Source organism: Sparus aurata, chromosome 9 (assembly GCF_900880675.1).
Source record: "Sparus aurata chromosome 9, fSpaAur1.1, whole genome shotgun sequence".
Lineage (NCBI taxonomy): Eukaryota > Metazoa > Chordata > Actinopteri > Spariformes > Sparidae > Sparus > Sparus aurata.
Genome location: NC_044195.1, coordinates 10,225,463 through 10,250,127, shown reverse-complemented (window position 1 = coordinate 10,250,127; position 24,665 = coordinate 10,225,463). Strand labels below are relative to the sequence as shown.

General features: G+C 42.5%; 1 protein-coding gene across 2 annotated transcripts in view; it reads right to left on the bottom strand.

The window, feature by feature from the left end:
- Positions 1–24,665, bottom strand: part of adcy5 (adenylate cyclase 5) — a 95,383-nt gene that overhangs the window by 26,221 nt on the left and 44,497 nt on the right. For both annotated transcript variants that reach the window (XM_030428843.1, XM_030428844.1), the window contains exons 4-8: positions 11,058–11,169; positions 6,140–6,267; positions 5,370–5,528; positions 4,874–5,015; positions 1,011–1,148 (exon numbers count right to left, since the gene is read on the bottom strand). In XM_030428843.1, coding sequence (XP_030284703.1) covers positions 1,011–1,148; positions 4,874–5,015; positions 5,370–5,528; positions 6,140–6,267; positions 11,058–11,169 — 679 coding nt within the window. The remainder of the gene's footprint in view (positions 1–1,010; positions 1,149–4,873; positions 5,016–5,369; positions 5,529–6,139; positions 6,268–11,057; positions 11,170–24,665) is intronic.

Genomic DNA, 24,665 nt, shown 5'->3' with positions numbered 1-24,665 from the left:
GTACATAGTCTATAAGATGACCCACTGGCAAAGACTGGAATGGATTTTAACTGGAAATTTAACTAAAAAAAACAATGAATGCAAGGTACTTTTAGCTTGTAATATGTAATTGTTATTGTAGTAAAATTGCCAAAGGAAAAAAAAACAAAAATGATCTAAAACAAATCTATCTCGCTGCACTGGTACGATGTTCAGTTTCATTGCGTTGCTGATGATGAACACAAACATTTTGTTCATAGAGCTCTTCCTTTAAACTTTGCTTTCATCAAGGTAGCGTGAGGGTCAAATAACAATCACTGTTTCATTGCAAAACTTATTCAGAAGTGTGCTACGAGGCCCGGGCCTCCTCACAGTGTTCCTTGTAACAGACTGACTGAGAGCGGTGGGTGGACTGATAATATGAAACACCGAACAGTTCCCTGTGTATGTGTCTGTGTGGGTCTGTGTGTGTGTGTGTGTGTGTCTCAGGTGTGGGTGCACCCATTCACTGAGTGAGTCACTCTGTTTGCAGGGTCAGCTGAGCAGAGAGAGCTACAGTACGTAAATTAATGAATCTTGATATGGTTACATCACATTTCAGGCTTTTCCTAAATAATCGAATACAGCCCGGAGAGGCTGACGTTCAGAGGACGAGGTTCTTTTCCCTTCCGCCTGCTCAACAGGCAGCAGTGGACCCACAATGTGTTGTGCTACTCGCTTCATCGTGGCCGCCCACATGTTGCTGTTGGCTCCCTGAGTGCTCCTGAGAGCTTCTCAGAGGAGAGGTGTCCGAGGCGGAGTGTGCCATGAAGGGCCATCGCCGCTGCTCATCAGGGCCACAGATCAAAGGATTATGGGTATTAACAAGGCGTTGGCCTCATCGACAAATGAGGGCTGATGAGATACTGACAGGGGACTCACACCTGGCTGTGGCACTCTAACAACAGTGACGGCCTTGACAGCAGCTCGACAGAGCAGAGGGTCCGGACACTTTGAAAAAACGACAATGAGCATTTTTAAGTCTTCCTCACCATCCTCTTCATCTCCTTGGAGATCTGGTTGCCGCCCATGTGGTTGTAGAAGGGACGGTCAGTCCAGTGGCCGCTGTTGTGGGTCACAGAATTGGTCCTCTGCCGGTTCATCTTGGCTATCATGGCCTTCTCCTCTTTCTGGAAGAGATGAAGATACAAAGTATTTATCAAATGTATTCATTACATGTTGAGGAAAATCTTTGGTTCAGACCGATTAAAGATAAACTATATTTACAGATATTACATCTTTCTCCTGGTTAGTTCTACAACAACTGGCTCAGCTGACAATTTGGCCTCTTATGGACCAAGATCATTTTATTCATATTCACCATTGACCTCCAGTGGTGGAAGGTAACTAAGTACAGTTACTCAAGCACTCTAATACACCTTTAAGGTACTATACCTGAATAGATTTGGGACAAAATATTGCTTTTTTTTTTACTCAGTTGTTTAAATGCATGACTTTTACTTGTAATAGTGTCATTTTATATTGCACTATTTTTAGTCTGAATTTAAGTGAATGATTTGCATGTGATGAATTTGGGACTCATAACTGTGACCCGGTTAGATGATACACTCTGAACTCTTTATTGTATAGTATGAAAAACAGCCTGTATATATAAACCATGAATCTCCTTCACAGTTTAGGAAAAGTGACACCGTCTCAGGATGTTCCAGAGGTTCACACTTTTAATTAAAAGTTTGTCCTCACTTAGATGGTAAAAAGCTTCAAGCCTCACCAGGATCTTAATTTGGATCATCTGATGTCTTGGCTGATATTAAAGCAGTAATTGGGTCTACTTCTGTCAATATCTGTGCCTACTATCACAGCTTCACTGAACAGCTGGAACAATCATTGCTCTCCGTACTAAACCCTTTTGCATTCTGTTGCTGCATTGCAACTAATTATCTTGTGTGGCCTGTCCTCTTCCAGGTCGCCGCGGTGGAGAGGAGACACCACTTGGCAATGCTCCGAGGTTTTTCCTCACTTGAATCGAGGGTCTAGGGACAGAGGATGTACAGAGGCCCACTGTAAAGCCCACTGAGGCAAAGTGGTTGTGATTTTGGACTATATAAATAAAGTTGGTTTGATTTGAATGTGATACAAAAATAGGAAGCAGAGAAAAACTGGTAACCCTTTGTATGAAGCCCATGTCTGTAATGCACTGAAATACAGTCTAAATAAGACAACAGAGGTTGTTGGGGACATTTAACATTATCACAACACACAGACTCAACAACCCACTAGTCTTTCTTTACAGGTCAACTGTAGTTACAAACTATTTGAACTTTAACTTTACAACTTGTACACTGATCAGTTTACAGAAAACCTGTATAGTAATTGTGTAATAAGACGTTTAATGGTGGTGACGTTTTGGTCACGTGACCGTGATTTAGTCTGTTTATAGCCTAACATCAGCTGGAAACAGGGAACAAGATGAGAGAGAGGGGGGATGATACGCAGCAGAGGGTCACAGGTCTAACTCGAACCCTGGGCCACTGCAGCGAGGACAAAGCTTCTGCACATGGGACGCTTTCTCTCCCATCTGAGCTACCAACATTGGCTTTTTACTTCTAGCAAATTCGTTGACGCTCGAAAAATCATAAAGTGGTTTTCATCTGTGAGGATTATCTTGATGAACAAAACGTGTGAATAGCCCTCGTCAAACACAACCCCACAGAGGGAGCCAGAGCCATGCTAACTCCCGGGTTAGCCTACAAAAATACGTCATCACTTCACCGCTCTATTCCTCCTGGTGAGCCTATACTTGTAAGCAATCATAAATATTCAGAACGATTTATAACTATAATCAGACATTATGAAGTCATGTATCAATACTTCAACATTTCTGGACACTCATTGTTTTTGCGTGGATCATAGTGTATGAAAATTCTCAAAGTTGTGATATATTAAAATAATTTCATAAAACATTGGAATGGTTAACATAATGCAGTATAAAGTGATTATAAGTTACCGTAAGCAGCCATCTGGTGCTTTGATTAAAGTGAAGATATCTCTGTCTTACAGGCAGATGTTGTACATTACAAGCTGGTTATATGTCACTACAGGAGGTCATTGTTTCCCTTAAGTTCAGTGAAAAAAAAGATTCAGTCTGGGACTTAACGCATGCATCGACCAGGACATGGCTCCTGGAAGGGCAGGCTACTGTGGAACATTACATATTAGTGTCTTCAAAAATGTTGTGAACATAAATGAAATTTAGTTAATATCAACAGTGTTTGGGTGGAAGCAGAATCTCCCCGATGGAGATGTTTTAATCATTTTTCAGCTCAACAAGTTGACCACAGTAGAAGACGTCAAAACCAAAGCAGCAGAGAACAAACATGGAACGCCATATTTTTGTTACATGTTCGGTGGGAAGACTTTGACTAAAAGCACTGGAAGAAAATCTCCTCCCACAGCAGACACCAACGTTAAAGACTCATCATACTGTGCGAAGCGGTGACTAAAAGCATGCACCAACTTTCAAATGTGTGTATTTTTATGCTCGAGGAAAATAATCAGCTTGGTTGCTGTGTAATAAGATGCTTTCCGGAACCTGTCATCTGTAACTATTTTATTTCTTACAGATCTGATATAAGACCAGCACCCTGACTCCAGGATGTTCCCTTTCAAAGTAAAAAAGTATCAAAAAAAAAGTAACCGAAATAATTAGACCAAACAATCATCCTTCTGTCTCACAGCATGAGCAGCGAAATGAGAGGAGGATATCACTTCACATGACATGCTATCTATAGTCACAGCTTGTGATCCTGCTGGAGGACAAAGACAGCTGATTAGAAACAGACCAGTCATAAACAAACTGGAGCTCACGCAGCGAGGAACAGATGAACTCATTCCTCTCCTAAACACAGTTCAAAAAGGGACCCCATCTCACTTTATAAACAATGATATGTACAGTATGGACTGGCTGTGTGTTTTTGAGAAAAGAGCTCCATTAGGAAGAGCACTTTCATTTTTTTTTATGATGATGTACCAAAAATGTCTTGTGTCGTTTTGAGCTTCAGAATAATTCATCGCCCACACAGAGATGTGGCTCATTGTTGGTGAGTTGCTTTATGTTGTTAATACACATGTAGCATCAGCCCTCAGCCGCACATTTACACACTGCCTAGTTAATGGTTCCATCTGTCACATGGTGAAGGCTCTTCGTCTTCTGCCGATTTCAGCTAAAAACTGCGCACATTTTAAAAGGCAGTAGATTTTACACAGACGTCTCAAACAATCAGAAAGCTGTGAATGCTTTTCAGCACACTAAATTGTTAATTGAAGCCTGCAGCGAAGAGGACAGCAAAATGGAAGAGGGAAATTTAAGAGAAATGGGAAAGCTTCTGTTTTTGCTGTGAATCAAGAGCCTGAAAGTTGTTGGAAATCAATAAGTGGTGAAACTTCAGAGGGCTTACTAACTACTTATTGTTTTTTTAATTGTTGATATTCAAAAACAGATACCAACATATTTCAGATTTTTGCATGTATTAAACTTTTCTTACGTTATGACTGCAATAAATGAGCTATTCAGAACTTTTCAGCCTCTTTTAGTTCACTGTTTTGGTTTTACAGCACATTTCAGCAGTCTCTAGCCCCTTTGGCATATGAACTCATATGTTATGTTATGTACATTTGCTTGTTCACACACTCAGCACACATCAGGAGACTGTCCGCGTCAGATGTGTTCGCACATGTTGGAAATACTCTGTGTGGTTTGGGCGAGGGGCAGCGCCCGTTTGGACTCTGCACACTTCTCCATAATGATTTAAGACACTGAAATGAATCAGACCTAAATACGGTGCGTCTTTTTATGTTTGCACCTTGCAGTATCAGACATGAATGTGGACCGTACCCTCTTCTGACTGCAGCCCACAATGAGGTAGGTTTCTATGTTGTGCTTCTTCAGGTAGGCGTTCCTTTCTCCCCCTGCTCCCGCCTCGACATCGTAGTCCCCATTCAGGTAATTCAGAGTGGCCTTAGTGATGTGGATACGCCTGAAATGGGAACAACACACAGATCACCCACATAAATGTTCACCATTCAGATACTGTACATATAAACATACAGTGCTACAGGCAGCATATATAGGGTAAATTCAAAATGTAATACTTTTTCTTTTTTAAATTTAAGTGCGTACTGCAGCTGGCCTTACAAAGTCACACTTAAATGTGCTTTCATCTGCCATTATGGTGTCGGTCATTCTGTCAGATGTTTGTGCTCTCTATGCTTTGTTTATATTAGTGTGACTGGGAATCAGAATAGTCAGAAAAGCACGTTGGCTTTCATACTGCAAAATATGACAGGATGTAGTCCGACATTTGATGTTGACTAAAACTGGAGAGACATACCCAGCTTGGCCCCCAGCCTCCATCTGATTGGCTAGTGTGACATCATTGGACCAGACGTCAAACTGCCACTTCCTGAGTCCCAGCACCCCACAGTGCACCCTGCCGCTGTGGATGCCCACTCGCATGTTCACATTCACTCCCGTCACCTCCCGTACCAACCTGCAAAAAAAAAAAAAACATGAAAAATGACGGTGAATAGTCTTTAACATGACAAAAAGAATAATGTACAGACAATAATCTACAATTTATTATTCATAATTGTGCCAACATCTTTGGTAACACACGCTGATCATTTTTTTTCCGGTGTTTCTAGACCTGTGTGTCTTTCTAACTTGATTATTTGTTTATTAAGTTTCCAAAAGGTGGTGCTTTATCTCTGCAACTAATGATACGCCTGCTCTTGGGATTTCAGGTGAAAGTATGCTTTAACAGCAGATCTAAAAGGTTTAACACATCAATCTTGAAGGCGGGATCAAGATACAGACCCGTACTAAACTGAACAGCATCAGTGGGTATGGATGAATAAGTAGAGGGCAGATTTAGGCAGATCAGCTGTAACTGCTTAAAAACTTGGGTCACTGTTGGAGGAAATGAAAAACACAGAAGAACCGGCCGGCCCTTTGGGGATCGTGTAACAGACAGACATTATATTCCCTCCGGCTGTGCCCTCTGAAGCAGACTGGAGACAAGAACTTCCTTTAGACTGTCACATTTTTAGCCATTTTTATTGCAGTCACATGTTAACCAGTGAAATGGGGAGGAAGTCTTACGAAATGGCCTCTATCATGTCCAGCCCCATCTCCACACAGCAGTGGGCGTGGTCGGCCCTCGCCTCTGGCAGTCCAGACACGCAGTAGTAGCAGTCTCCCAGGATCTTGATCCGCAGACAGTGGTTCTCCTGTCGGGAAAGACCACACCCCATAGGTTCACTCACACTTCAATATTACTGGCTGTCAGAGGTGGTGGAGGTATATGGAGGACATGAGATTTTTAGCACGTGTGTGTGCCTGCGTAATGAGGGTTATACTGTATTTATATTCTTTATATTGAATCATTTTCAATATCTAACGAGTAGCTCACACTTCACCTGTGTGGCAAAGTCTGCAAGTCATGACGTCCACTCCCCAGTCCAGAGTGAAGAGTGGCATTCAAAAAGCAAGGAACTCAGCGTGTAAGAATACATTAAAAAAAAAAAAAAAGAATTGAATACGTAACAATTAATAGGTCATTAACATATTTATGGAATTGTTTCATTCTAAAATGGCCAGAGAACATTCAACCTTAAAATGCTTATTACAGTCAAAGCCCTATTGCTAAAGCTAATCATAATCACAAATTTGCAAGTTACACGTGCACTTGTTTCTCAGACTCGCAGTAACAATAACTTCAGCTGCTCTCATCAGTATTTTTTTAAATAACAATGGGTCAAATGACCGCCTGTAATGTGAAGGGGGAAGCTCGTTTAACCCACAGAGAAATCCACCTGACTTATAGAGAGCTTATTCGCAACTCCACTTTAAGATCAGTGTCTTTATTGTTATTATTGCTTTATTAATATGATTATGATTATTATTATTATTAATTAAGTAGAACATTTCTAAAAAGTCAGATATTTGTCTCTGAACACAGTGGACACCAGTCGAGCTAAAAGGAGAGTGGAAATTGGACTAATATTTGCCAGGTGGTCAAAAACAGCTCCTAAAGTATGCTAATGTTGCTCCAAGTCTAATAGACTGTTTGATGATACGTTTTATTAAATCAACTTTATAATCAGATTTTAATGTTGTGCATTTGGCCGCATAACTGAAACCTTCGCACAGTCCAAAAAAACTGAGAGGAAAAGAAGCTGTACGCAGCGACGAAAACAAAACATAACTACAATGAACAGAAGCACGACTCTACAATAGCTGTATCTTAGCATTGGTGTAACACATTAACCTTAGCTGCCACTGGCAGTGTATGTGTGCTTGCGAGAACACTCGCTATCTCATGATAGCCACCTGAGTGCTGAGTGTCTCTCTAGCCCATGGCTCTGGGAAGATACAAAAAGACCCACTGTGTGAACAGCACAGACAGAGAGCGTGTGTGTGTGCGTGTGTCCGTGTATGTGTGAGTGTGTGTGTGTGTGAGTGTATGCGTGTGCGCGTGCCGGTCCACACCTAGATACAAGGCACATCTGGCATGGACATAAAAGTGTCAGGAGCAACGTTTCCTGCTCATAATGCCTGCTTCGCTCATAAATATTGATTAGCACATTATTGCACCTTTCATAAACAAATGTCATATATTGAGTGTTAGCTGGACAAATAATGAAGCCTCTGTGGATAAGAACAAGGAAATATCAATATTCATGAATGTGTTCCCTATGAGGCTGTGGTTCAGATATTGGAGAAACACATGTCTGGCTGCAGGACACTGATGGCAGATATGACGCAGATATTACGGAGCTGGAACTCTGTGCATATGTTTGTATTTATGTTAGCATTGGAGAAAATGTATCCTACAACTGCATTTAGGCGTGTTTAAGATGTCCCCGGATGCTAAGGGTTACGCTAAGAGTTCTATCTGTAGGCAACGTAACCACACTGAGATAAGGACCAAATACAATGAAGGCTGATGTAAGGCGTCCACACATGAAGATAGCTAAATGAATGCATCTCTCTTTCTTCTTTTTAGGCTTCCACCCGAAATCTCACATGATAACTGGGTTTTTAGGGAAATTCAGGGTTTAGTGTGAATTCAGTTAAAGGATGAGTTAAACCCAAAAATGGAAATCCAGTTATTATCTAGTCACCCCTATGCAGATGAGAAGTTGGATAAACACACGTAGTCCACAGAACATTTCTGGAGCTTCGCAGCAAAACAGCGTTGCAGCATTCTCCTAAACAACTGAAGTAGCTGGGGACTTGTTTTAAAATGGAAAAAAACTACTGAATGAAAACTTAAACTGGCTCCAAACAGCTTGTCTGGTGTAATCCAAGTGTCTGGGAGTCCTGAGATCCAAAATTGATTTGAATCTCTTCATTGTAGCTGCTAAGCTTAAAGCCTTACCGCGCACCATGTCTGAAGCGGGTGCACAAGCTTCAATTGAGGACGCAAATAATGTTTTGTCTAATCAATTTTGGATCTCTGGGCTTCCCGAGACTAGGATTATATTGGATGAGCTATCTAACATAATCCTATGCCGTTTTTCCATCACATCTGCCGGCCTGGCTCAACTAGGGATTTGCATTTCAACCACAACTGGGCTACCTGCTTGATGGTGTGTCTTAATCACGCTCTTGCCCGCAGTACCATCGAAGAATCACCGCTAAAAAAAGTGGTTCCACTGATTCTGTAACGCATTTCATTTCCTGTAACTTCTTCACAATGAAAGCCCACCGTTATTAAGTCATTAACAGCAGTAACTAAACATGACTGTTGAAACAGTGAAACACAGCAGATGTTTGAAAGAAAAAACAGGACGAGGAGAAACTTAATAGATTCAGTGAGAAGCCACAGAAGTACTGAGGGCTGAACACACAGACTTTTAAAGACGTGTGTCATGCTGTCTGCGTGGGATTTGCACTGTTCTGGTCTTGGTCCCCTCAGAGTCTTGGTTCTGTTGCGATAACACTCTGGTCTTGTTCTTGACTACAACACCGGTTGATAGCTCCCGATCATTTTGTCCTCAGATGCATAAAACAAAGGTTCGTCTCCTAGCGATGTTGTTTCCTTACAAAAGGTGATTTCTCCTCTTCTGATTGCTTCCTTTTGCTTTACTCTACAGCACAGTGCAGCGTGACGCATGCCGTAGTTCACCAAATACTTTACATTTTGAACAAAGAGATGCTGAGCCAGAGAAGGTGTGGTGTCAGTATTGTGTCAAATGTTTCACAGCGTGTCCACACTGACTGCATCCGGTCTGCTGCTCTGCTCTGCTCTGACAGTCTCATTCATTGTTAATGACACAGCCGGCTCCCCTCCTGTGGGGGCAGTTGTGCTGAGTGTCATGTGTTCTCTGTGACTCTGTCTGACCACTGTCTCAGCACCTCCTCTTTCAGCTTGTACTTCAAATGTTCTGCTACTGAAAGATTAGAACCATCTCATGGATTATTCACAACCATATTACCACTGTTTTAATAATAAATGAAATTACAGACAGTTGAGATGGTTTAAATATCACAAATGCCTCAAGAGCTGATTTTTCCGCGTCGCCACTGCATCTCTTGTCCATGCACCTGTCCTCCTCTACTACTACTACTGTACTACTCCTCTAGTCCCTCTCATGTGCGTGACCTTTGAGGAGCCCGTGCTCTGACCTACTACTCTGGTTCACAGTCTAACCGCTGACTGGCTTTACTGTGCTTACTGTAGGCTGCAGGCTTTATCTGAGCATTCAACTCAGCAGTATCAGAGGTGAGCCCTCAAGCAAGGAAGCTAAAAAAAAGAAGGAAGGGTCATCTTATCACTGAACCTTGCTTTGGTGACAGCTTTACTGAAGTCAATGAGAGATGCATGTTGTACACAACAATAGGACATATATACACTGTATGACTCCTGATGAAGAAATGCCTCCACAACATGACAGCACACACTCCAGAGAGGAGGTTAACGACACTTTTCTTATCGACGCGTTGTTGGTTCTGGGACTTTGTCTGTTCGCGGTGTAAATGCAGTCTCATCAGCAGAGAAATGTGTCGCACCTGCCTTGTTTTTTTTTCACAAAATATTATCAACCCTTCAACTATTTAGAACAAAAATTGGTTAAGCTCCTCTCTGAAGTGTGTCGTTTCACTTTCTGGAGGCATTTCTTCATCAGAAGCCATACGACGTAGACATCTTGGGCTTGAGTGCGATTCTCCCATAGACTCCAATACAGCTGTCAACACAGTCTGGTGTCAAAGTGAGATTCAGTGACATTATGACCCTTCCTTCATTTCTAAGTTCCTCTCCCTGATCCAGGAACATCACGCATCACCAGCTAAAGTTTTCACAATTACGCTATCAGGACAATAACATCTGCAGTGACCCAAACTGGCTCACTGATGAGAGTGAGAGTGCTACAGCAGCTCTGTACAGCAATCACTGTTAAGAGCCGCTCAAAGCCTACATGCATCTGTGTGTGCACATCAACTGTTTCAGCCACAGACTGAATAAACAGCAGGCTGCAGTGACAGTAGGTGAACTCCAACCTATTTGCTGTTTCACAGTACTTCACTGCCAATTATCCACTACATGTACAGGAAAATGAGTTTGCCTCATTCGTAACCACTGGAAGGGAACCCCAGAAATGAGATCAGGCCCGTCTGTCATATGATGTCACATGTGAGTGTAACTGCTTTCATAAGTAGCTCCCAAGATAACAAAAGATCTCGATCGAGCCATGCTTCATTAGTGTTATCAATGGAATCTGATCAACAGCGTTCTATACGAGCCTTGATAATCACTGAATGACTTTTATGTACGGTTCTTTTTTCTGTCAGCGATATTAATACATTTTTCTAGCATGCCATCTTAAAAAGCTTCTTCGACGTTTGCATCGGATGAAACGTGATTATGTGATTCTCAAAGTAAAACAAAGAAACAGACATGATTTTTCTACAAAATAGAGCTAGAGTTGTAGAACAGAAGTACAAAAATGAAAATGGGAGCGCATTTTGTGGCCTTCACATACAGTATAATAAATGTGTGGGATTGCGTTCTTACCGCCGCCAGCTTGTCAAAGCGGGCGAAGAGTTCATTCAGAGTCATCACCAACTCCTGCGCTGTGCACTGGGATGCCAGACTGGTGAAACCCTCGATGTCTGCAAATAAGATGCTGTAGAGACACAAAGACAAGAGAAACACAGCTCAATATCTTTCATTCTCCTTCTTTCTCTCATTCTCCTCTGGTATCTGTACTGTTGCCGCAGACAGACGTGTGCTACCTGAGGGGGCACATGGTGTCACCAGCCACTTCTTTGCACCTGCCAGCAATGAGCTTCCACAGGAAGGTGTAGCCCAGGGGGGCTTAAACTCTAACTGGAATTGAAATCCTTCTCTGATGATGTACCTATTGTTAATGTCTTACAGTGGCTTGCCGACAGCCCGATGTGGTCACCTCGCAAATCCCAGATTGTGTGGCCCTGTTACTCAAGCAGGTTGATTAGTTTGATCAGTCCTGTAAGGAGGTGGGCTCGATAACAGGGAGAAAAACAATTGCAAATGTACTATATACAAGTATAAAGCAACAGCCATGCAAAATTCAAGCGAGCTGTGCCAAGAACACGATCGTTTGCCGCCTTCCCACGTGTGAACACAATCGATTATCTGTTTGTTTGAATGCTAAGCCGAAGCCAGAGGGTTACTAGTAATCAATTCCCTGCACGGCCCATGGCCAGGTCAACATTTCCTAAAAGTTCCCGGAGTTTCCAGAAAAGACCAAAGCCGAAACTCATGACTAAATGCCATGGGAAATCTCACCCAAAAAGAGTGCCATACTGTTCCTTTACTGAAATCAGCACTTTGAGACGAGTTTGTTCTGAAACAGCCCTGCAGCTGCATCTGACCTCTGCATAGTTGCTCGGAGCAGCACACGGTGCGCAGAGAGCATGCAGGCTCTAAGTTTAGACCTGCTGCCCACCTGTGATCTTCCTGTATTCTCCCCGTGCCTGCGTGACCCACCAGCTTAGTAAGCAGAGCATGTGCCCCGTGTAGAGAGCCTCACCTCAGCGGCCCAGGGTTTGAATCTGACCTGTGGCCTTCTGCTGAATGCCTCGCTGTCTTCCCTGTTTCCTGTCTCTCTTCAGCTGATCTGTCCAATAAAGCCATTAAACAAATGTCAGCTGTCATCCAACTTCTTGTCGATTACTGAGTGTGTCCATAAAACACTTGATTCAAAACGCGTGAAAATGAAACCACGACCACATTATGATACACCAGACAAGAGTTTAAAGACAGGAGAGCACAGAGTGATTAAATGACTCTAGTCGATGTGTAGCACTGAAGTAATTGGATGGAGGTGAAAAGTGCGAGGCCGTGGGTGAAGTGTCTTTGTACAGTCATGTCTGAATGTAATACAATGCCTGTGATCTGTACATCTGTGCTAATGAGGTCTAGTCCTGGTAAAATGGCTGAGAGGAAGAGAGAGAGATCTCATACATTTGCGAGTCACCTTACGCTTGTAAAAAAGTTAGCTTTTCCTTCCCAGAGAACAAGGTAAACCGATACAGCTAAAAGGTCTTTTAGTGACTGAGGCATTTTCATTACCCTCCTAACACTGACGCACAACAGCAGGACAGATGATCTCATCAGCCGCCTGAATCATTTCTCTCAGAGAGGACAAAGGGACCAGGCTGGCAGGTGGGGACAGTGATAGGCTCAGAGTTAGCTGCTGGAGACAGATAAAACCTTGTCCTGAACGGTTCAAGTTGCTCTGTGAGGCATCGCAACCCTCGACCACACAAAGTCACATCTCAAGCTTGACATTTCTCTCTTCAATAAGCATATTTATTCTCTAGTCATTGATTTTCTCCTGGGGTGAAGCATGTGATGAACTTCATAAATCAAACTCAGAAGGCAAAAACCAGCCTCGTGTCTCTTGCTACCGGGTGCTGCTTAACCCCGTCTTAACTTTGGCAAAGACTCACCTGAGCTTGACTCAGTGCCTTGTAAGATATCCAATGATCACATAAACTTTGAGGAAAAGCCCCAATTCCCACCTCAATGTTCATTCAATCATTCATTCATTCATTCAAGCGTGGACATCAATACTCTGCAGCAGTCTGGATGAGAATCTTACATCTGTTTAACAAACAAACTGGTCTGAAAGAGTGTGCAGACAGTCTGGAGCTGTTTTTTTTTTTCTTTTCAAGATTTGGATCCCTTGCTCCAAATAAGAGAAGTCTTTATGCTCCAGTATTATACATGTCTCTTACAGTATTTATCATGTTTGCAGGCAAAACTGGCTATAAAGTAAATAGCTCATATTATCTGAAAGGAGCACTGTGTTAATTCAGGCAGAGCAGACCATCAGCTGATCGCTGTCAGCTGATTCTTCCAATCACATTTACGCGAGCTAACGAGGCTGTAATCACAATCTGACAATACTCCCTCACTCTGCTGATTATTCATGCCACTGCTGCTTTTATGCACGCTGCTGAGTCTAACAGCTCCTCCATTGTGAGATTACCCTGAATCATACTCATTAATGTATTTTAAATCACTGTGCAAGAGTTAGCTCAGAGCTAATTTCCATCCGCGGTCCCTTGTACATAAAGAATAACACATAGAAAGAGTGATGACACACAACACATGATTCCTGCATGACTCCTGGACAATATTACAGTGCTACTGATACTATATAAACATGAAATCGATGTGTTGGTTTCAACAATCTGATATTAAAGCTCCTGTTTGTAAGATGGTAAAACTGACGCTTTGGGTTTCCCAACTCGTCAGATACTGACGCTTTAAGATTGTAGGTCGGGTCGGCCACCACCTGAAAGCGTCAGTATCTGACAAGTTGGGAAACCCAAAGCGCCAGTTTTACCATCTTACAAACAGGAGCTTTAACAACAAAACTTTTGTCATCTGGCAGGATGAAACAGGATGAAACAGTTTTACACGGGACAATCTCACACTCAAAAGCCAATGACCATGATGAAAGTAAAAGGACTTTTCTTCATATGTATACACATTAGTGTGATTTAGCATAATCGTGGGGCCAAACACTGATGCTTGTGACACACCTATCAGGCTGTTCATTTAATTTTAATATACTGCATCCTATTGCTGTGTACCCTGTAAGGGAGGTGGTCATTATATTGTATTTTCTGTCTTCTCTCTTTGTCATACAGTGTACCATTCCACCATATTGTATTTCAATGTGTCACATTACTCCTGCTCCTTAAAGCCCCTGTACAGACTTTTCATTTAGTGTTGATTTTGGCGGCCCCGCTGGACGAAAGCGGTAGTGTTTTGCCGGAATGAAGACTGCATTTCCCATGAGCTCTAGCGCCCACTGTCGTGAAGACGTTTGTCTGATCGGCGCGTGTAGATTTGTTTTGGAAACGTCGGAAAGAAGACGGGACTTGCTTTGAAAACTTTTTTTTTTTTTTAGCAGCTATCTGCAGCGTGCATATGGACAAGGTAATGTGTCTATTTGTATTTCTACTTAATATAATATGCCGCCGGTGAAAAAAAGTAATGCTGCTGTTGCACTGCAATTTCCCAGCTATATATATTACCCACGGTGCTACAGAGCTAGCGTTACAGCAAAGTCACAGTGATTGTGATGGATGTTTTGTTCTAAGTAAGAAACTGAATCATTTATAATGACAGAGGATATTACCGATGCATCGTTGCAGGTCGGCTGGGCTGAAGCATACACACAGCTGAAATGGATGCGTGATCTGAGACGTTTGTTGTCGTTTTCACGAGTGTAGTATCTAGAGCTAATCTAGTGGTAACGTTAGCCAGCTTTGTTGTAACAACATAAATTCATGTATTGCTGTAAACTACGTCCCGCAATACATTTCATAAATGAAATAAAATTTACAAACCTGTCTAGGAGGAATCGGGCAAATTCTGGATCCGACTTGAATCCCTTCAAGCCCCGCAACTCTCTCCATCTCTGGAAGGAATCGCCAATGTTTATCCGTGTTTTAGCCCTAGCTCGATCGGATTCCCTCTTGGCCTTTCGTTGGTCTTCGGTTCGAATAATTTTTCTTTTCTTTGTCTCATTATCAGCCATGAAAGAAGTTTTAGCTCGGTTAGCACTGGCTAGCGTAGCAACAAAACAGCTATGCCGTATCCTGAATGTCGTCAGTTCCGGTCTGACTGCCGTAAATCGTTTCGTCAGTGGTCCGACCCGACCAATGCCTTTCAGAGGTATAGAATTAGACTACTTAGAAAAAGCGTATCTTCACGCTGATGGGCTCATTTGCTGTTGTAGGTAACACAGACACATCAGCAGAAACCAGAGACTTTTCTATATCCAGTTAAAAACTCCGTACAGGGGCTTTAAGTAAACTTCAGTGTAAGCTCTGCTGTGTGCTCGTCCTCCTTTCCTGGGTATTGAACAGGACTGCCTGTTGGAACTGACTTGAGCAGGCAAATGTTTAGCTTTAGTTGTGTCTGGCATGGAGAGGTGTTGTCTTCAAGCAGGAATCCCAGATGACACTGTACCAGGTGGGGCTGGGTACCATTTAAGAAAAAAAGAAAAAAAAAAAGATATCGATAACGATATCTGGACTTGTAACAGTTGCTGAATGTAACTTTTTTGATATTCTTTTCATGAAATCAGTTTTAACAAAAGATTACATTACACATACGGATGGTGAGCCCAGTCTCTGATGTGAGATACAGTCTTTCCCGCATGCTTCGAGACAGCCAAACACAGGTAGTATTAGATCTACTGCATGCTTATTGTCTCACTGTCCCTGATTTGATTAACTTCTAAGATATTGAAATTTGGTATCGAATGACACAACATTTCTCAATACTCAATAGAATCGAGGCAAGTCAGTCGGTGCCATAAAAGTATCAAAGTTTAAGACCCAGCTCGACTACAGGACAGTATGACCAATTTGCTAACCCATTTCAACATCGGTGGCCACATGGTGGAAGTCGGATTATGGTTCAGACAGCCATAAGCAACACGGGGGCACTTTATTGATCACAATTTTAAAAAACATAATCATTTGCACATCTATTTCATGAGACAAGTGTGTAGGGGAGCGATCTAGTAGATCAGGAGTTGAAAGTAACACACTGCACACTGCAAACAGTTTGACTGATGAAGGTCTAGTGCAGAAGCATCGTAATTAAATGTATCTTTGCAAGTTAGACATTGACAGCAATTCAAGACACTGCGACAAGACCCTGAGGCCTGTTGTCGTGCCAATCGTCCACCACTACCACCTCATGTTGCAGCAGGATACTGCACAGCTTCGTGCTGCAAGGACCTCTACACTGTTCCTGGAGGCTCAAAACATCACAGTTGTTCATGGCCTGCACACTCACAGACATGACAGCCACTGAGCATGTTTGGGATGCTCCGGAGCGATGTGCCTGTGTTCCACTCCCTGCCAGTATCCAGCAACTTCACACAGCCACTGAAGAGGAATGAACCGACACCGTGATCAACTCTACGTGAACGAGACTGAGGCAAACGGTCATATGAGTCCAGAGGTCAGTGCCTAATAAGTGAGAACTGCACTGTTTTGAGTGGCCTTTAACAGTCCAAAGCCCCTGAGAAATAACCATGTCTTAAATCATCATCTCATCCTATATCACGATATGCCACCTGCCAGATGGATGGATTATCTTGGTAGTGTAGAAGTGATCACTCACACAGATTTAACAAACCTGGGAGCAAAAACAACAACGATGTGTTAAAAGTGTATTTATATTTTTGTTGAATGTAAAAGTCGCAGGTTTACAGAGCCAGCTGATGTACAGCTATAATATCAACTAGCAGGCAGCATTGTCATTATTTGGTTCAGTGAGGCCAGACATTGGAAAAGTTTTCTGACTTTGGAGAAGAGGCTCTCTGAGTAAGACCCCCAGGAAGGACAAGAGAGGGCTATAAATAAACAAAGCTTTAAACCAAACAAGCTCACATGAATCTCACAGGATAGGTGCCTGCTACACAGCCAAGAGCATGGTGTGCTTATACAGACCAGTGTGTGTAGGTAGGGCAGGCGGGTGTTTATGTTCATATATGCATACACAAATGTGTCAGTTCGTATGCGAGTATGTGAAACTCATTTGTGTGAGTGTAAAGACCGGGTTTCGTCAGGGTTCACAGACCTTTTCTCTTGGCTGCCCACATGTCAGGAGCACTAACAGGTTCTAATGAACCTGGGCTTCATGAGGCCTAAATGTCCTCAATTTGGGTCTCAAGCCGAAGAGGATTAAGAGTCCCCACTCTGGGGTACACATTTCTGAGAATAATTGATTGTTTTCTGTGAACTGTTGCATGAGAGGGCGAGTGAAACCAGACACTTGACCAATGTGTCTGAGCTCAGAGACAGGTCTGCCTTGCCGGCAGAAAGAAGTGATGGTCGAAGAGGAGGGCAAGAGGGAGATGGAGGGGCGAAGGAGGGAGAGTGATGTAGGGTGCTCTAGTTCACTTACGTTTAAAGCAAAACCTCTCTAAGCTAAGTCAAATCAAACAAACTGTTCACATACATACACATTATTGTGACGTGTGGCTTGACATTAAAACAAGATTATCAATCATTTATCCCGGCAGAGTTAGATGCAGTTAAAAGACTTTACTTAGATCATTGATGGGCAAATTATGAGTCCAACAATTGCCGGTGAAAAACATGTTAATTCAGTTGCCAGAGTCCGATTGCAATATGTGATGCACCCTGGCCCTTTTTCTTATACACCATCATTACAAAATACACAGCTGGAAAACAATGAATCAGTGCTACAAACACTGCAAACTGAATTTTACCCAGCAGGTCCAAGAAAATGACAAAATATCAGAATGTCATTCTCACGCCCTTTTAATATGCAAACAGTCAACCTGCTCATCTAGAAATGACTCATTTCATTCAACGGCCATGACAAAACCTGAAACCTGATATAAAAAATGGTTTGTTGACACGTGAGGAAAATAAGGACATTTCATTGGGTGACACTTATTTATTCCAACGAAAGTTGCTTACCTCATCTTTTTTTTTAAATTCTTGTCACATCTGCGCTGGCTTATGTTTGCATGCTCTGCGTAATTCCGCTTTTATTGCTGCCCATGTTTTTGTCCTGCTTTTCCTGTCTTACCTACCGACATGATTGTTGTTTCAAAAATGTTCTTTGATTTGAGGTTGCCAAACTTAGAACTGGCGAAGTGAACGTTTTGGCATAGTTACACATGTTCATTAATATGCACGTCACCTGAGAAATAAACTGAATATTTATAGCCAGATATATAATGGACAGATTTCCTGGTGGAATATCGGTCCCTCCACCATCCCCATGGACACAGTGAAGCAGAGAGCGAGGCCACCTCCCACAGCCTGATATAACATTAAAGGGGACAGTGGGTGGTGAGCTGGAGAGTGGGCATGAGGGAGAGACCTGGGCTCTTTCAGTCTCATCTAATCATTACCTTGGTGATAAGTCACTTGTTGGACACAACATTACAACCTGATTTGCTTTTGTAAATGACAGTGACAGCAGAGGAAATCCTGATGGAGTCTCACAGGGGAAAGATGTTCAGACATCGTATTCAGCGTTTGATTAAACAAATAGAGCCGCAGTGTTCGGCTTAACTTGCTCTCCCCCTTTGTTTGATGTCGTGTCCTTCTTGGAACTCACAAGGATTTCGGGCAATAATTTCCTCAGCTGATAACAACACAAACACTTGAAAGGGTTTGAAATGATAACCACGCAGTTCTGTGAAAATACGAAATGCCCTGAAGATAAAGCATTTTCTTTCTGTTTTCAGATCAGTTTATATGTGGGCTTTGGGATGAACAGACACAAACTCAAGGCTGACTGAGGACGAGAGGCTGAAAAGGCAGAAACACTTTGAGGAGGACAGCTGAATGCAGAGATGGTTCACTGGCAAAAAAAATATTCAGTTAACGTCAGTGACTTTAGTCCTTTCATAAATCTGTTTTAACATTTCAGATTAACAAAGCACCATCATAGGGATGGGTATCAAACACAGTATTTAATGGGACCACGGACTAAATACAACAACACTTTTGATATTAACATGTAAATGTATGGTAACACCTTATGATGATTAGTTCCCCAACTGCTATTTGTATTTGAGTATAATTTGTCCCGGAGTAATCCTTACTTTGACTCAAGTAATGGAGTTGTGTTCTTTCGTCGGGACATTTGTGTGCAGATTAAAAGCTTTTTTAGGTGCAGCAGCTAATGTTTAACACACCGCTTTCCTGAGAGTAAGAAAAGGAAGCGGTCACATGGACATTTACTCTGAACTGTTGTGCCACTTCTTAGCAAGGGGTTTAACGAACCCGACGCGGAAAAATGGAAAAACAGAGTCAAATAGTGTATAATGTAGGCCATCCCTTCTCCTGCTGGCAGAGCCACCACTACAAAATCTATTTTGGGTCAAATCTCAGCTGAACCAAAGCTGTGCTGTCCTGGCCTCGCTTGACCCTGTGATCCCTCCTCGTCTGGCACTACCACTGCTACCAACCAGCTGCCCTTTATCCGCCTCCCCACCCCCAGCTGCTTAACCCCACTGCTCTGCTGGTTGCTCGCTAACCTCAGCGTGGGAGAGATCTCATTCAGACCCTCCAGTCCTTTTGTCTGGCGCTGACTTTCCCTGCTTCTTTTTCTTTGTCTTGGACTCCATCACTCCATTCATGCTGTGTATTACTCATCTGATCCACAACCATCTTCATTTCCTGTTATGTCCTTCCTCCTGTCTCTCTAAATCCCCTGTCTCTTTCCCCGTCTCTTTTAGATTGTTGGCCAGCCTTGTCCCATCTTGTCCATTTAGGGGATCTTTTGCAAACAGTGTGTACTTAGCTGCTCTCCCTCTTATGGGCTAAATCTTGCAAAATATAAGACATCTGGGCACCTGCTTCGGATCGATATAATTCCTCAAGGCTGAATATGATCTCATCCCTGAATAAAATGACACGATTGATAAGTAACGTATGCCTTTTTATGTACACATCATAGAGGCAATCTCTAGCCAGCTGCAAACTCATCTTTACTTGGTGGTGAACATTACATGCGTGTCGGTTTTATTACTTGTCCTTACTTCGATTAGAAACATGGGGAACAAAGGCGAGGTAAGTTCTTTTGATTTATGTAATTGTCTTTCCATTTTTCTCTTCGAGGCTGCTGGCCTACATAGCGGCACCAGCAGCCACAGTCACAGTGTTCTGAATACTTCACAAACGCTGACGGGGTGACCCAGCAGCATCAAAACATCCGGTTCTTGCATAATACCTTAGTCAGCACACAATGTGGCCTCCTTGCTGAAGCCACAGGACACCATTTTACTCTCAAGGGCAAACACAAGTGGGATGCCACACTCAACTGCACATTTAGACTACAAATGTTGATACTGGGACACTACCATGAACAAATACATTGAGATAACATTTGCTGGAAGCCTGATACTCCTTTCCCACTGGTCAAAAATCCCACTTAAACCCGCAAAGATCAGGCTTTTGTCTGCAATGGGAATGTGCAATTACACCCAGGTCAATTGACTTTGCGGTAGACATAGGTTTTTATCACCTCCGCTTGGCTCGGCATCAAACTAAAGTTAAACGGGGAAGTAGTTTAAGATGGTCTGCTAAAGATGTTTTATTACTGGCTGTGAAGATGCCTGGATCGCCGACAGAGCCGTCTAAATTCTGGTTTAGACAGGCTGCATTGTCTGTGGGAAGTGGGAATAGGGTCATTAGCGGGTTGACCTGCTAATTTTGGTGGGAAAGCGGTATGAGAGTGAACAGTGCTCACACACCTCTGAGAGTGACAGAGGTCTGTTTAAAGACAGGAGATACAGTACAGAGGCGATTTACAGCAGCTCTGACCTGAACTATGACTGCAGGGACGAGAAGACACAGCAGACGGGAACAGGAAAGACATAAAGCTTTTAACAATGACTGAAGCACTTCTAAACCTGTTACTAACAATGTCTCAGCAAACTGTTGACTCATATGGATGCTTTTATAAAGTGTTGTGATTGAGATCCCACTCCATGATGCCCTAAACGACATCATCTGACTGAAGACTCAGTCTGGAGGGCTGACTGTCGTGGTAACTTTATCTCATTAAATGTGGTGATTTTTATTTTTATTTTTCAGTAGACAGTAACCAGAACAACACAATAGTGGGACTCAAAGACATCAGTGAGTTAAAGCTTTTTGCTCGAAATCAGGTCACAGAATCACCGGCACTTAAAAACGGGAGCTGCCTGGCTGTTGTTGCCGGGGACAGAAGCTGTTTTCCAGGCTGTAGTGTGACGACCTCTGTAACTTTCATACAGACGGTGAGGCAGAATAACGGCTGATATTCCCGTCTTGAAAAGGCAGTGTGAATGGGGCTATAATCATTTGGAAGTATAATAAGAAATCCAGAATAATGCCGTGTTAACTACATGCACTGTAGTGTAAAAAATGAGAATTTGAAGGCAGCTATTCATTTTGTTGAGCCTAACCTGGCAAAAAAAAATAAAAAATAGAAAAAAAAACTAAGCTTGTAATCTATATTCCTTGAATATTTAATCATTAACCCTGTGCACTGAAAGGACTTGGCAACAGCTATGTAAAACATAGATACAGTAGGTAGAAACACTAATGCATATCTACTGCAGCACACACTCCACACACCTTTCCACCTCTCCACCGCTCCACCGCTCCACCTCTCCAGCTCCCCCTGTCCCCCTCTTACTCTTTAGTAGCAGCAGTGGGAGCTGTCACTTCTCTTCCTGTTGTTTCTCGGCCTCGCAGCGGAGCCCCAATTACCAAAAGCCAGTGCCGGCTCCCCGACAGGCCGGGTCACACCTGGTTAGCTACCCATTAACCACACACTTATGACCACAGACAGAACTCAGCCAAGCTTAGCGGATGCTGCTAATGTGCCGCCTACTCCCCAGTGAGTCACAAAAAACCTACAGTAAGACCAAAAAACAACACTTTTGGTTGCGTGGTTTTGTTTGTTCCAGCTGAAAATGCAGATTTCTGTGGCTGCGTCTCTTCTAATTATGTAAAGGGTAACATCTTAACAGGTGAGGATGAGTAATGGGTCACTGACTTCTGTTGAAGCTTGACAGCTGCAACGTATACATCCACTGTGAACCGACATGACCTCCTTGGTGTTTGCCTCTTAATTGCAGAAGGCACAGTTTTGTTGTACAACGGCTACATGTCACACGTGTGTGTGTGTGTGTGTGTGTGTGTGTGTGTGTGTGTGTGTGTGTGTGTGTGTGTGGCAAATTGGGTTCTGTACCTTCAATTACATGTCCTGAAAATGTCCTGATTTTACACACTGCACTCTCAATTTTATCAAACTCCTAAACTTTGTCAACAAAAATACTAATAATAACAATACTTAATATCAGTGCTGAAAAGACCTCTGTGTACTAGAGCTCCATGTACGTGACAAGACGCTCTAACCCCTGAGGATTCACAGAGTCACATCAAAGTGATAATGTCCCTCAATAGCACCTATTATGTACCGAGGTTATGCCACCCACCTGACTGCGACAGCCACAGGCCATAAAACTCTCAGTGCGCAGTTTGATACTCGGGTTCTACACACACACACAGACACACACACAAACACACACACACACTCTGTTTCTCAACTTGATGCAGTGTTTTATTACTCCACGAGGTGGTGCCAAACGTGACCACAGCTCTACGCTGTGTTAAATGACCTATGTAATGAGTTCAGCGTTCACATCACACACACCACAGTGAGTGTAAACCACTGATTAAACAATGAGGTACCAAAACTTAATCAAGACTAAACTTAAATGAACACTCGAAACAAAGATATCTGACCAGAGAAACATCGAGGGCCTCATTCAAATCTGGCACCAAGGACAAGTCAAGCACATTTTGTTTATGTAAGACAAATATCGTTAATCACAGCTTATCTTTAAACAGTGACAAGAGTTATGATCTCCTCTCTGTACGACCCTTTGTTATCACGATGGATGTTCCTAACGTTCTAAGAATCGGCATTCAGAGCAAGACAGCAGAGGCACATAAACACTGTTGGAGCGTCCTTTGGTACAATCCTCACCAACTCTGACCACCGTTTGATGAGACCGTCTTCAGACCTTCGTCAGATAGGCTGAGTGACAACAGCTCTCCTGAGCAAGAATTATTTTTATGTCCAAAAGTAAATCCTGAAAGCACAAAGTAAAGCTGGAGCCTCAATAAGCACCCTCTGTTAATAAGTGCACAACATGCAAACAGTGGGAGTAACATTAGGAAGGACTCTCTTCTGTTCACAAGATTAAAGACTGAGCCATCTACCTGGAAACTGAAAAAACTACACTGATGGAGGATATGTGGCTGACAGCTTTGCAAAGTCTCCAGTGAGTGGGGACATGGCTCATACTAGCATTTTTAGCATTATTACCACATAAATCCTGTTGCTTTTCAACATGCTACAAGTGTTGCCATTATGTTTCACAGTATTTCTAGGTTGAAATCTTAAAGACACAAATTAATTGTTTACTTTATCGTCACAACACCATTATCATAATAAAACATTACAAGGTAAAACTTCTTTAAACTTTTTTTTTGTCTCCGTTTGATTTTTTGTGGTCTTGGTGGTCTTTCTGGTGGTCAGAGCTCAGCGTAAGTATTTCCATGACATTGTATGCTACACTGTGTATGATTGCTGATACTGTGAATGTGTCTAGAGAAAGGTGATAAATACCCTGGGAAAATACCATGCAGCCTATTGTCATGGCAACGCCTGCACTTCTCCCTCCTCCTCTGCCTTTGTCTGTGGGTGGGCTGCACCATTCAGGATTAATCTGGATTAAATCATGTTTTATTTTACAATTCTGTAGCAGCGACTAAACATTAGACTAAACTGACTCGTCTAGATTTGCCGTCCCCAACGCCTCTTCCTCCTCCTCGTGAAAGTTCTGAAGGCACGAGCTTGAAAGGTGAACAGGAAACTTTATCATTTCACTGTCGATGAGGAGTTTATCGTTATAACCTATCAATAAAAGACAGATCACTGGTACATTTGAACACTAAACATATCAACATTATTTTGTTTTTGGTAGACTACAATCAGCTCAGCAGAAAGTTTGCATTTAATGGTTATAAAAGGTACAACAGAGATATCCTAACGAACATTTTACTCACTGTACCGTAAATTAATCCAGCAGGTCCAAATTGTACTGCTCTCATCTGCAACGGAGTTCAAAATTCAGACTTTTCTGAATTAGATTAATTTGTAAGATAAGACTCAAAGCCATCATGTGACTCAGTGGAGCTGACAACATCACGTTTCTCCAGAGCCCTTTCTATTGATGGGTTAATGTACTGTAGTACTACTGTACACAGACGCTTGTAGTTGTAAATGGTGTTTCAGCTAAATCTTTGTCCGCTGTGGCCAGAACCCTTAACCTAATCTAATCTAACCCTAACCCTTACAAAAGGTTGTGTAAGAGGGAGGTTTGGCACTGAATATTACTTGTCTGAGGAGTGCACTCACATCTTGACATGTGTGTGTGTGTGCCTTGTTACTCTTAAAGCTTGAAATGATCCGTGGAGCTGTTGAGAAAACCGTGGTAATTATAGCAGCTTCAATCTGATTCCCCAAATTATCCCACCTCCTCGTTGTCAGGGT